Source organism: Xiphophorus maculatus, chromosome 13 (genome assembly GCF_002775205.1).
Source record: "Xiphophorus maculatus strain JP 163 A chromosome 13, X_maculatus-5.0-male, whole genome shotgun sequence".
NCBI classification, from domain to species: Eukaryota; Metazoa; Chordata; class Actinopteri; order Cyprinodontiformes; family Poeciliidae; genus Xiphophorus; species Xiphophorus maculatus.
In genome coordinates, this window is record NC_036455.1 from 3,668,116 (window position 1) to 3,681,178 (window position 13,063).

Here is a 13,063-nt window from a genome sequence, read left to right on the forward strand (position 1 = left end):
TGGGTGCATGAAGGTAAAACAAAGCAAAGTTTTCAAGGACTTTAAAGACCAAAACAAGCAACTAATAAATCAAGCACGGTTCACAATGAAACAGAAGATCCATGTTTTCAAAGTTTGAGCTCTTCAAGTTATCGCAGCAGTTTGGGATTTTCAACATTTCAATGAACTGTCACCACGTTTTTCAACATAGCTTCACTATCACCTTAGTATTGCAAACTGGGACACGTTTTGATGCTCAATGAGGCCAAACAGATTTAAATTAGTCATGGAGTGAATTCACCAGTAGATCTGCTCCTGCCAAAGTCCCGGCCTTGAGTTAAAATTTGGGTCAGCTGCAGGAAACCAACAAGATTAACTGAACGCCACCAGCGCAGCCAAGAGGAGCGGTCGAATATCCAACCACAACAATGTCAGAAGTTCATGTCCTCTTCAAGTATTTGATCAAGGTGCGACTTCTACCCACAAATATTAGCGGTGCAGCACAGGATGGTGTGTTTTAGCATTGCAGTTTGCAGGCGTTTCAGAAGCAGGAAGCTACTCAAGATGTTTTTCTGCTGCAGCAATCATAGAACATAAAAGAAAACAGTAAAACATTCTATTAAACTTTATTATTTTTCTAAAAGGCTTTAGTTAAGTGAGGTGGAGCTTAAGCGCTTCCTGAAACAGACATCAGAACTTTGTCTTCTGACTCATCTCTGGCAGCCTCAGAGTCCCTGAGGACTTCTATCGAGATTAATTTCATGAACACGAGCAAAGCCGCCCTTCTCAAGTTCTCCAAAGACAGAGCCAACTACACCTGGAACGGGTTTAATCATCAGATGATATGGAGCTACAGCCTGTTCTGCTGTATACTTGAATGAATAACTCCACTTTGTTCCCATGTATAAGTCATCCTACCCCTCTGTCCAGCCGCTGCCCCCTCTTCGGCTTGCATGACAGCTTGACACGATCGCCGCCCCACTCCTCCTGATGGACGTTGTGCCTTGACATCTTGGTTTCACTTGACCTGGCCTCTTGGTAACCGAAGTGTTCCTCTTGGCCTTATCAGACGCATCAGGCTTGGTGCCAGTGACACAGCCCGACTCTCTGTTAGCTCATCTTCTTTTCTTCATGCATGCATGCAGGCGGCAGCACCTGCCATGCCCGACCGCAGCCTGGCTGACGCGCTTGCCGTGCGGTTTGACCTCGGCAGGTGAGGTCGGCCGTGTTTTCAGTCACTGTTTGCACGGTGATCTTAAGTCATTGTTTGCAGACGAGAGGATGAAGAGCATGTGCGAGTTAGGGGCCTGCTTTGGAGCATAACTTGTAGGAGGTTTCTGTTTCAACTTGTTTTACGACCAGTCAGCTACGAGCTGACAACAAGATCGGAAACATGAAGTCTTAACGTTTTATGCGTTGTGATAATATCTCAGTGAAAAATTAGAACCAGCATTATTTGCCAAGTTTGTGCACCAAAACAAGGAATTTGACTTCAGTTCAGCTTTGCTCTAAATTAAGATTTTTAAAACATAAATATGTGAAAAAAGGGAAAACAAAAAAAATGTTGAATCTAGGAAATATGCATATACACAATATTTTTTACAAGGTTAAATAAATAAACAAACAAATAAATAAGTGAGTACATTAAAAAAAAGCACTTTTGCTTGAAGTAAAATGGTTGCATGTTGTGCCAGAATTAAGAAGATTTTTTTTTGTTTAACTGAAAGAAATCTTGCAGAATCCCTGAAGGGACTAAAAATAAAAGATATTTAGAAACCTACTTTTAATTTTCATTAATATTCAATATAAATGTTGCAATAGTTAAGGGTGATGCAGTGCAGCCATATTACAACAATTGTTTTTCAGTTAGTTTAAAATGCACTTAAACCATCTTGGCCTTGTGCGAGAAGATAATTGCCATCCACCCTGAGAATCTAACAAATCAGTTCAGTAGCACCTATCTAACAACATGAATAGGCTGAACATTTTCAACATGTAACAAACCATGCACCAATATGAAGAAATGATAGAGCAGATGAGAATCAAACTTATTGGCAAATATTGGTCTGGAAAAGGTTTTCTCTCTAAAGGTCACCTGGCTTTGACCCAGCAGGACACTGAATACAACCCAGTTGACCTCCACTACACATCATCTTTTTTACATCGGCAGAGCTTAAAAGTATCACATATATGCCCCAAAACTTCTTGATTATCTCCAAGCTTACTGTAAAAAATATTCAACAGTGAAGCTTTTTAGAAGCGGTGCGTCAGATTATATCCATCAGAATCGAGTATTTTAGAAAAAGAACATTATATTGGCAGTGAAATGCAGTGATGGTAGCATTGTAGTCTCGGCTACGTTGCTGCTTCAGGACATGGAGGACTTGAGTGAATTTTGCTTCTGTCGAACTAATTTCCGGCCATCAGTTCAAATTCTGAAACTCAAGCAAATCAGTGAATAATAATCTCAAGCACACTAGCAAAACACTTCCGTATGGCTTTTCAGTGGCCTAGTCAAAGTTCAGACTTAAATCTAATGAAGAATCACTGACAAAACCTTAAACAGTGGTGCTGTAATGAAAAAAAGAAAAAAAAAGGTGGTTAAAAATTCCTGTAAAAAAAACAGTTATTGGGTCTGGGGATTAATTACTTTTTACGTTAACAAATTAAATGATGGATAAAAACTGCTTTTGTATTATCTTGGTGCAATATTAATATTTATTTTACAATCTGAAGCATTTTAAATGCAAAAATTGAATAAATCCGTAAGGGAGGAAATATGTTTCTACTGTACATGTTTATTTCATGTTGGTTTTCAATGCGGTATTTTAACTTCTCACACTTATCCTGCACATATCTGCCACATGTGGTGCAGATGCTGAGCAGACTGATTGTTTTTGGCATAAGGGACATATGGAGTTATGACTTTAGGATCATTCGTCCGCAGTTGGGAGACAGCTGGCATTTAAACACTGCCTGTTGTCTGAACATTTTTGCTCAGTGTGGAAACAATCTGTTGATCCTTTTGAAGGTGACAGCAGATTATTACAGAGGCCGTAAATGATTATAGCATGGAAAAATGCGGTTCTCTATTCGGTTCTCTTCAGAGTCACAGCAGGGCTAACATTTTTGGGCACTGCTTCGGATCGGGAACCTGTCAGCGGGCTGCGCACACTAAAAACATTCAAACAAATCTATCAGAGGACACCTTTGGAGAACGCAGATGGCCGAGGAATGAGAGCGGATCGGGTAAGCCCCGCCCAGAGGACAACTGGCTGACCTGGAGTCAGTTTCTCAATGTTGCTGAAGGCAAAAAAAAGTTGTTTGAGATTAACAGTGTACACCCAGATATGAAGAAATCCCTCCGGCTGATAGGATCTGTTTCAGCTGTTTTACATTTGGCCCTTTGTCTTAGTTTCAGTCTGAGCAATAAAAGCCAAAGTGGTGAAGGAGGACGTGCGAATCTACTGATGTGCATCATGCATGAGGGACAGAGAGCTGCTTGCTATAACAGCAACTCCAGCATTCCTCTGTGATTTTATCCCCCCGCTTTCCAAGCTATGCACTTCAGTAATGCACTTCACAATCTGGATCCCCTCCCAGTCTTTGCTGTCCTTTATTCACACCATACTGACACAGGCATGCACACACATCCTCTCACATATCACGCCCGCTTTCTGTTTTCTCTTTTCTCTCAGCTCCCAAAGGAGTTTTCTATGCAGATTCAAGTCAAACATCTGGGTCAGCTTAGATCTAGCAGAACAAGACTTGCAGGATATTGTTGGCAGGATGTGATGTGTGAGCTGAAGCAGTTTACTCTGTGGGAATCCCCAACAAAAAGACACACACACACACACACACAGAGTGAAGAGCACGCTCACACAATAACACACAGTCACTGCTGACATCCTAACTGCTCGATCTCATATCCAGGTGCCACAACTCATTCCAGACACTTTAATGCACACGTATGAGGCGTAGCTTTTCCAAGCACAACCCGTTTCTCAAATGTTGGGGTGCTGTTTAAATCTCTGTGTTGCATCACATCTTCTTGTTGAGTGTTTTCTCAAGGGAAAGGGGAAAAAAAATATTCTCATGCAGCACTAAACAAAAGTCTTAAGCAATCTTTAGTTCCCTTGTATTTTGCTTCGAGCCATTTTCAGAGAAAAATGTTGTTTGAAAGACATAAAATAGAATTTTAGCAGCAAAAGAGTTATTTCCAAAACAATGTCCAATTATGTGCCATAAATGTTTATTATGTCCAATAAACTGCATAAACTATCATAGTAACAACTTTTCCGTTTAAGTTATGTTAAAGCTTTGCAGCTCATAGCTGGTATATTTATTTTTCTTAATAATTTGAGTAATATGTGAAAAGAAACAAGTAGGACACACATACCATGCAAGATGAAAACAGTGCTAACAAAATAAAAGAATAAAGAATTTTATAAACTTTCCTTCTAGGAAATTATTTATAAGCACTAGCTGGGAGACCTACCAGACTAGGACTCTGTCTAGATATTTAAAAGCTCTCTGTGACTTGCTGAATCTGCCTGTAAGTGACCACAATAATGCGTGGAAAGCTTCTTCAGTTTGTGTTAAAGAAAACTTTTGCATGAGAGGTGAAACGTCTTCAAGAAAAGTCCAGTTACCTTCTCACGTTGTTTCCTAATTGGCTGCGATTCCAGCGTCTTTCTCTGATGTAAAGATATAAACATCATCGACCCCATTTGTCCAAAAGGTGGGTCAGAAGCAAATATCTTATATTTTACATATTACACAGCTTCAGTGACTGGAAGCAGCTGAAAGTCTCACTTTATACATAATAAGTAATTAGGGTTACAGTAATCTAACATTAGAAATGTTACAGAGGAGAGAATTTTTAGATACAACAATTAGTTAAATTACATTTTGTTTGGTCTAAAGAAATTTCTTCAAGATAATACATGTAAAGCTTGAAGGAAAGAAGGTACAGATACATGATCTGGTTTTTTTTTTGGCTTAGATGGGAAGAATAAACATTTTGTTGAGGCAACTAATTTTTATATATATAAACATGTTGGAGCAAAGTCTGGAGAGAGTGACTTAGTTTAAATTAAAAGAAGTGATCTTTCCCCTTCAGTTACTTTCTGGGAAAGGACATAAAAAAACCCAATTGTTTTTGCCTCAGAAACTTTATGCTCACAAATAACACCCACGGCCACCATAACAGTCACAATACTGACTCCACTCGTTATATTTGTCATAGCTGTGGTTTGATCTGTGTTGTGTAATCATTCCTTCAGCTTTAGGTTTTGAACTGAGTGATAATTCTGGAGCAATAAGTGTTACCAGCAGAGAGAGTTGTTTTTTTGGTGGTTGAGGAGAAATCTGGATACTTGTTCCCATAAAAAAGGTCTTTGTCACGCTCTGCGTTCCTTGGCAGCAAATCATTTTCCATCCAGGTTGATGGCTTTCAGTTTCACAGATGTGTTGCAGTGAAGGCTCTGCTGGTGTCAGAAAGGGGTTTATGGAATTAATTATCTGCTTTGAAAGCAATAAAAAGCAGATAATTATGATTCAGAGTTTTCTGTCTCTAAAATACAATGACATTTGACCTTTAAGGACTTTTATCCCAAGCCATTAACCTGCTGTGGACAGCCTTTCAAACCACAGCCAAGGTCAGGAACAAGAACATTAGGAAAAAATGACCAGGAGCTCTTGATCACTAAATACTACTTCTCTAATCTTATTTAAAAAAGAAGCGGTGGCGCTTTAGATCAGATACTATACATTTTTGAATTTCCAGTTTCATCATCTTAATGGGGCCAAAGCCCACCCTCAGCTCTTATTTTTTCACTTTTCTTAAGCTTTTAATACTATCCAGTCACATAATTTATCTGATAAGCTTCTTAACCAGTTGATTTTAGTCCTCATGGTGTGAAAGTCAGTGGATATTTTTCTTATTAGCTGAATGCTTCTACTGGTTCTCCTCAGTATTTGAAGAGGTGTTCTAAATAATAGCTTGCTGTTACAACAAAAAGCTCATTTTTTATTAATTTTTAATGCTTCATCTGAAAGTATTGCTTTGTTTATTATTTCTTGGTATGCTAATCTGTCTGGTTGAAGTGTCTGGTAAGATTTTGAAGAGTACTTATGTCCAGCTAATTGAGTTCTACAACAGGCAGATGGTGAGGAACCTCTGTTGCATTATGATTAGACTATCCTCAATTTAACAAAAAAAAATATAAAGTTCCCACAGTAAAGACCGAAAAGTCCATATTTAGGAGCTGCGTCCTTCGAATGCTGCGTTTACAAGCCGCTTACGTCATAGCAATGCGACGAAGACTCCTTCTTCTTGAAATGTATTAGCGGTTGGAAGAACAAACAACAACGAAGAATCCCCCAAGCGCGGCCCATGAATGTTGTTTTTCCCTCCAGATTTGATGAACAGGTCTGGTGTATGTTCCGTGGAACAGCCTGTCCCAAGAAGCATTGCGGGCCAAACGTGAGATTTTGGTTTTTGTAATAATGGCGGATGAAGTAGGGGGAAAACCCCCCCCAACAAAACAAAAAACAACAGCTTTAAATATAAGTATATTAAAATCTGGCTGTACAAAAATAAAAACGTTTTATTATTTACATTTTTAAGTAATCAAAATGGATCAATTTAATAATGTAACCAATAAAAGGGATTAAATAAGAGTTTAAAAAAAATATTCTGCCATATTTCGAACTGAGCTTTATGGTTGCTAAGCAACAGGGTAAACGTCGAGGTCAGGGCGGGAATAAATCTGAAGATAGACCGTTCAATTTTACAACCTCTCACCAGGAAGAAGGTACGACGGAGTTTTCGAAGGATAAAGCCCCAAAATTTGAACACACAAGCCGACAGCGTTGCCAACATTGTGTTTTGTTGATGCTGTTTGATAAAACTGGGGCTATTTTGTGTTTTTTCTAACATATTGCATGTGTGGTTTGAAGAGCAGAGCTGCTGCAAATCAATTTTGTATTGCGCAAAATAAAAGTTACTAACCATTTCTGTATCAAAATACATTTTTGTTGTTGATTTACCTTTTCTAAAATCAGAGAAAATAATAATACATTTAGAGAATCAGCATTTTTGGAAAAATCAGACACCACGTCATCCATGTTGGTTAAATGCAACGTTTAATATTTTGAAGCACTGGTTATTTCCATAAAAGATTAAAAAATAGGTGCAACATCACCTATCTTTCAACTCTGAGTACATACAATGATATAATGATCTGAAACGTTATATATTCATATATATGTTCACAGATACTCCATTGTGCAAGAAAGGATCAAACATACATCTCCAGTCTGGTACCTTCTCATAACCTCCCCTACTGTAAAACTCGGATGAGTCTGAGCTGAAACGTGATGAAATAAACCCTGATGTGTACATTAAGTCTCTCGCTGCGGTGAGAGGAACTTGATCCGGATTAGTTGTGGTATGAATAACATTTGCATGGGGGAAAACAGCACTCCCACTGAATTCCTCATGTTCTGTGAACCCCATAAACTGAGCGCCGGACATCTCCTCTCATATGGGTTTGTAGTATTTAGAAATTGCGTAAGACAAAAAGTGGAAAAAAAAGCCATCAGTTTTACAGGCCTTTCCCCCTCCTTCTCCTTCTCCTTTCCTTTGTCGTTGTTGTCCTCCTCCTCCTCCTGTTTTTACTCCGGCCTCTCTTGCACAGTTTCAATCTTTCTTCCCCGCCCCGTCTTTCCCCTTGTCTTCCGGTTTTGAATCCAGGAAGAAGTCGTTGCAGGCCACTGTGAGGGCGCCCATCAGGATGATGAACTCTGTGAAGTCCACCTCGCCGTCGTTGTTGGCGTCGAGGTCGTTCATCACCTTCTCCACGGCTTCGTTGTCTTTGGAGTTCTGTTAGAGACAGACAGAGTTTATAACATTAACTTAAAAAAAAATTTTTTTATGTGTGTGTGCAGGATTACAAAACTGCACAGACTTGTCAAAACTTGCACATGAGAGTGTCAATGTGCATACCTCTACTTGTGTCACACATGTTTGCAAATGCGCTCTTATCTTTTTCTTCACAACCACATATTTATCCTGTGAGAAACTCCACACTTACCCCTAGGTAACTGCCCAGTTCCTCCGTTAGCAGCTCCTTCAGCTCGCCCCTGCTCAGGGTGTACTTATCGCCCTCCTTCCCCGAATATTTGTGGAAGGTTTTTATGAGCATCTGCATGGCACTCTCCAGGTTGGAACTGGGCTCCTTGGACATGCTGGAAGGTGGGGGGTGAAGTAGAAATCATTAAACTCTTGGATTAAATGCCCGCTCCAGCCTCTGCTTACATGTGTGGCCACATGGCAATCAGAGGTGAAGCAACCTCAAAGATGAAATGACGGAGGGACAGGTAGACTGACGGATAGGAGGAGTGTGTGGTCACATTTTGGAATAAAGCTTCAGAGAAGCTTTACTTTTGCTGAACAATCTTACACACATTGTGTCCGGCATCTTGGAGCGTCTTGTGCTGGACTCGTGGGGAGACTGTGCACACACAGACACAGATAAGTCACTGTCAATAATGTAAAGCTGGGACGTTTGAATCCAAGCAACTGATGCATGCCATTAGTCTGGTTATCTCTCTTGTAGATTGCTCTGGTAATGCATCTAACGCTAAAGTAAAACACGTCTCCGATGTGATACCTAACACTTACATAGAGAAACTAAGGAGCTGAGTAACCCGAGGTGCCTGTGCAGAGTCTACCAAGCCATTCCCATAGATGCAATCATTAAGGTGACCTAAAAAATATGGTTAAATTAGCTCTACATGGCAACTAAACTCTTAGCATCCGTGTGCAGAATGTTTTGATACATATTCTCAAGTATTTATGTCTCATAATATTGTTAAAAAAAATAGGCTATAACGTTACCAAAAGAGATAATTAAGCTCTTAAAATATTTGTGAATAATTTCAACCCTGCAACTTCAAACATCTCATTATTTATACGAATGTTTCTCAAGCATTTGTGAGTAACGTAGAGTAACGTAATAGAGTTACCAGAAGAGACAATTAAGATCTTGACATTTTTGTGCAGAATTTTGTCTACTGTCAACTGCATCATTTCTGATGCAACTTAGTTGCAAATATTTACATCATATAACCAACTTAACAGTTGCACAAACATACTTGTATGCAATCATAATTTCAGCGTGATGCCAACAAATATGTCACTTTTAACGTTAATTTGGTCGAGTATGTCTATTCTGTTTTACACATCTTCCATAGAAATGCAGAAAATAGCCATTTAAAGGCCTATATGTACAGAAAGAGTAGTTCTCTCTATAGGCTGAAAGAACAAAATGACTGCCTTCTTTTCCTGCAGCCTTGGTTTGGAAGTTTCGATAATTTTTTATTGAAATATGTTGGCTGAAGTTGTTTTTTGCGCAGTAGCTAAAAGGGACCTACGAGAAACGAACAATAGTTCTTTAGCCAAGTTTTTGTGAAGTATGAAGTATCCAGGCTTTAACTTTATTCTTTGTACCTTGAGTATAGCAAAAGTATTTCTCCTATGTCTATGTACATACAAACATATAATCTGTAAAATATATATTTTGTAATAAATACATGACAAAAGGCTAAAAAAAATAGGAGAAAATCAGCAGATTTTTTTCAAAATATTCAAACAATTATATTTTTTGAAATTAGGATTTTCTTATAATTATCTCTTGCATTAAGCTGCTGTCAGTTACTGGTTATTAGGTCTGATTAAGCTGATGAAGGTTCAACACAAGGTTGGCTATCTGGAAAATCTATATGGTCAGCCGTCTCACTGACACCATACAATAGATGCAGATACTATCTGTAACGCAACACCGGACCTTCTGACAATGGACATACACTTAATGATGAAGAAGTTTAAGCTGAGGGATGCAACCAGGTTGGTAATTTGCCATGGAAATGTTTTGGAGGACATTTTGAGGTATAAACTGGTATAACTTGTTTTATCTATCAGTTTGCTGTCATTCTCCTCTTGTCTGTTCTCCCACAAACCCCATCTGGACCTGTTCGGTTATCTACTTCAGCTGCATTGAATAGTTTGCAAGAAACCCTCTTATCAGCTGCAGAGGAGAAAGTCAAGAAAAGCAGAATGTCTCTGTGTCGGTCTTACCTGAGTGCTGATGGAGGGCCTCCTTTGTCTTTAAAGAGCAGCAGGGGACAGAGCCAAAGCAGAGATGGATGGGGAGAGAGTCTGCCAGTGGCTTAAATATCACCTGCTCCTCTCCTCCCTCCTCCTCCCGCTCCCCTAAACTTTATCTCCCCCTTTGGACCTGAAGGTGTCCTTCCTCCCTTCTCCCATTCCACTCAGTTAAAAAAGATGGCAGAATATCCCTTGAACAACCATTTATGTTATCTATTGGGATCTTCTGCGATTAAACATCACAAAGTATGGCATAATTGTGGAGTGGAAAGACAAGAAACAAAGGTCTTTCAAAAATATTTTACATGTAAAATTCTGCAAAGTATTGCGTACATTTTTTATTCACCTCTGTTTTACCTGATGCCCCTAATTCAAACTCAGGCAGAATTGGGAGAAAATCTCAACTGGACGGGTCATTCGGACCCTGCAGGGTTATAATAGTTTGGGAATTTTTTTGTTAAATCCCAAAAAGTCACATTTTATTGTGACTTTTTGTTTGCATAATTAAGTTAGTTTTGATTAGTTTTTAGAGCGTGTTAGCTATTTTCTATTAGTCATTATTAGTTAACTATTGTTAATTTTAGTTGCTTTTTTATTAGTTACATTAGAAGTTTTAGTTTTTCATACTTTGGTTAATTTTTAAAAGGTCAAAGTGTTGCATTATGCTGATTTGTACATCAATTGGGTAATAAAGACTCAACAAAATTTGTATTATTTGATAAAAGAAAATCATTCCTGCCCAATACTTTCTCCATCTACAACAACTTTGAAGATATATATTTTTTTTATTAATATGAGTTACAACAACATTTATTTTCCCTTTGGAAACTGTAAAGCACTTCTGAATTTGAATCTGAAGAAAAGCATTTCCATGTTTTACCCTGGGAATTAAATATTCAGATTGATTTGCAGTGTTAGTTTGCTACACAGTAAATATGGAAATACATCAATATTTTGTATTTTATTCAACAATTTTTGGGGGCATTTTTTGAAAACAAAAAAGGTAAACTTTGTAGATTAATAGCTCTTGCTTTGACAGATTCTCCCACCAGGAGGCCCTACGGCCCTCTTGGCTGAATCTATTATTCATTTTCTTCTTGCAAGACTTTCATTTTAGGTGTGTTTCTTGTTTTACAACCTAACCTTGCTTCAAACCTCAACACAAAGTCATGTCTGACTTGTTAGTGTGATTCTTGGTCTTCATGTTCCTGTTTTTTCACCAATATTCCCAAACAAACCGCTCAGGCCTTCACAAAGCAGCTGGATTCATAATGAGATTAAATAACATGCAGGCAGAGTCTATTTACTAATTAGATGACTTCAGAATGCAGTTGGTTGCACTGCATTTCAGAAAACGATAGAGTAAACAGAGCTGATTGTAGAGTTTGAAAACCAGGGAACTTTTATGTTTAACTTCTTGGGTTAGCTTTACATTGTGTTTGTCTATTAAATGAAATCTCACTAAAATATTGACGTTAGTGTTGGTAGCTGAAATGTGAATGAACACGCCACACATTGAAAATATGTTACGGTCACAGTTTTATTCTATTTTAGCCAGTATGTAGATTATAAGAAACAAAAAAAACCAACTAAACGATACAGCGTTACGTATGAAATAAGAGAACAGTAAAGCTCACTGGACGTGACAGTGGACTGATGTGAGTCCTTCTGCCAAAAACACACACACATACACACTCCTAGAAAATAAACAAGGTAAGGCCTGCACGGCATCCTGGGAAACATCCCACTATCCCAACCATTTTGACCCCAGTAGCCATAAAGTCACATTTGTATATTTATATACACTTGCTGTTCCAGTTTGGGGATTAATAACTTTAATCTTCATCTGCTATATCTGAGAATGAATGAGATTTATTATGTGGCAATGCAAACACTCCCGGCTGCGCTCCAGTTCCAGTATGTTTCTATAATCATTTAAAAGCTGAGTGGACTTTTGCTATGGGACACAAAAATAAAACTGCATTATAAATAGTTAAAAGGGTGATGGCTTCAAATGAAGAATATTGATTATAAATCATCTCCCAGAAGATGTTGAGTCTAAGTGTGCTCACATTAGGCTGGAGTCCAGTGGTTGTGCAATTTGGTAAACCACCTTATGTACCTTAACCGAGCTGTCACAGGCCCTTATGAGGTGGTGCAGGACACGGATCAGTCCCAAAAAGTACCAACATGCATTAAAGAAAGGAAGACATTTCAATAAAGATGTTATAATAAAACCACCAAAAAAGACCAGGAAGTTTGTTAGAGGCAGCAGGAAGCAACTGTGAGCGTAAAAGTTGCACCGAGTTAGTGTAAATGAGAGTATTTACAATGGGAGTGCCTCAGTGAGGCAAGGTGATCACATGATCTGTGCTTATTTATCTTTCTCATTTTCACTTGGCACTTGAGTGAAGTGCTGCCTGCTCTGATAGGGAACAATGTATAATGTTTTAGTAGTGTGTGGAGGAGCAACAAGCTGCAGAAATACAACAATTTGACAGAATTTGGTACTTTGGCAAGTAATCGCTGCAGTGGTTAAATGATGAGTTAATAAATTTTAAAGTTAGATGTAAAGAAGAAAGAAAAACTTGAATAGCAGTGGAAATAATTGTGAAATGGCTTATAGGACAAAAGGTAATATGATACACTCAGTGTTGTTCCTTGATTTAAAGAGGCACAACCACCGGCAGGGATGATGCGCAACCCCTTATCCAGGATTACTTTCATGCAATTGTTTGCGTCTTTGGGCGTGTCACTCGTGAAATCCCTAATCCAGTAATTTCCCAAGGCCTAATGCCCTCAGGATCCAGTTGCAGGTCAAACAGGGTGTTCAAAAGGTACAAGGGTGTGACCGACAAAACATAAGAACAAACAGCTGGAGTTCGAACCAACAACACAGTTTAGAAAATA

General features: G+C 38.6%; 1 protein-coding gene across 2 annotated transcripts; it reads right to left on the bottom strand.

The window, feature by feature from the left end:
- Window positions 1-7,109: 7,109 nt before the first annotated feature.
- LOC102227924 (protein S100-A1-like) lies at window positions 7,110-10,312 on the bottom strand. Of its 2 annotated transcripts, XM_005796460.3 has the most exons (4): window positions 10,124-10,311; window positions 8,452-8,498; window positions 8,079-8,232; window positions 7,110-7,867 (listed from the first exon to the last, which is right to left on the bottom strand). In XM_005796460.3, the coding sequence occupies exons 2-4, from the start codon at window positions 8,463-8,465 to the stop codon at window positions 7,685-7,687; spliced, it is 351 nt and encodes a 116-aa protein (XP_005796517.2). In that variant the 5' UTR covers window positions 8,466-8,498; window positions 10,124-10,311; the 3' UTR covers window positions 7,110-7,684. The 2 variants fall into 2 exon arrangements, with proteins under 2 accessions (XP_005796517.2, XP_023200865.1); XM_023345097.1 differs by lacking the exon at window positions 8,452-8,498 and having other exon boundaries at window positions 10,124-10,312.
- Between the last annotated feature and the right edge of the window lie 2,751 nt (window positions 10,313-13,063).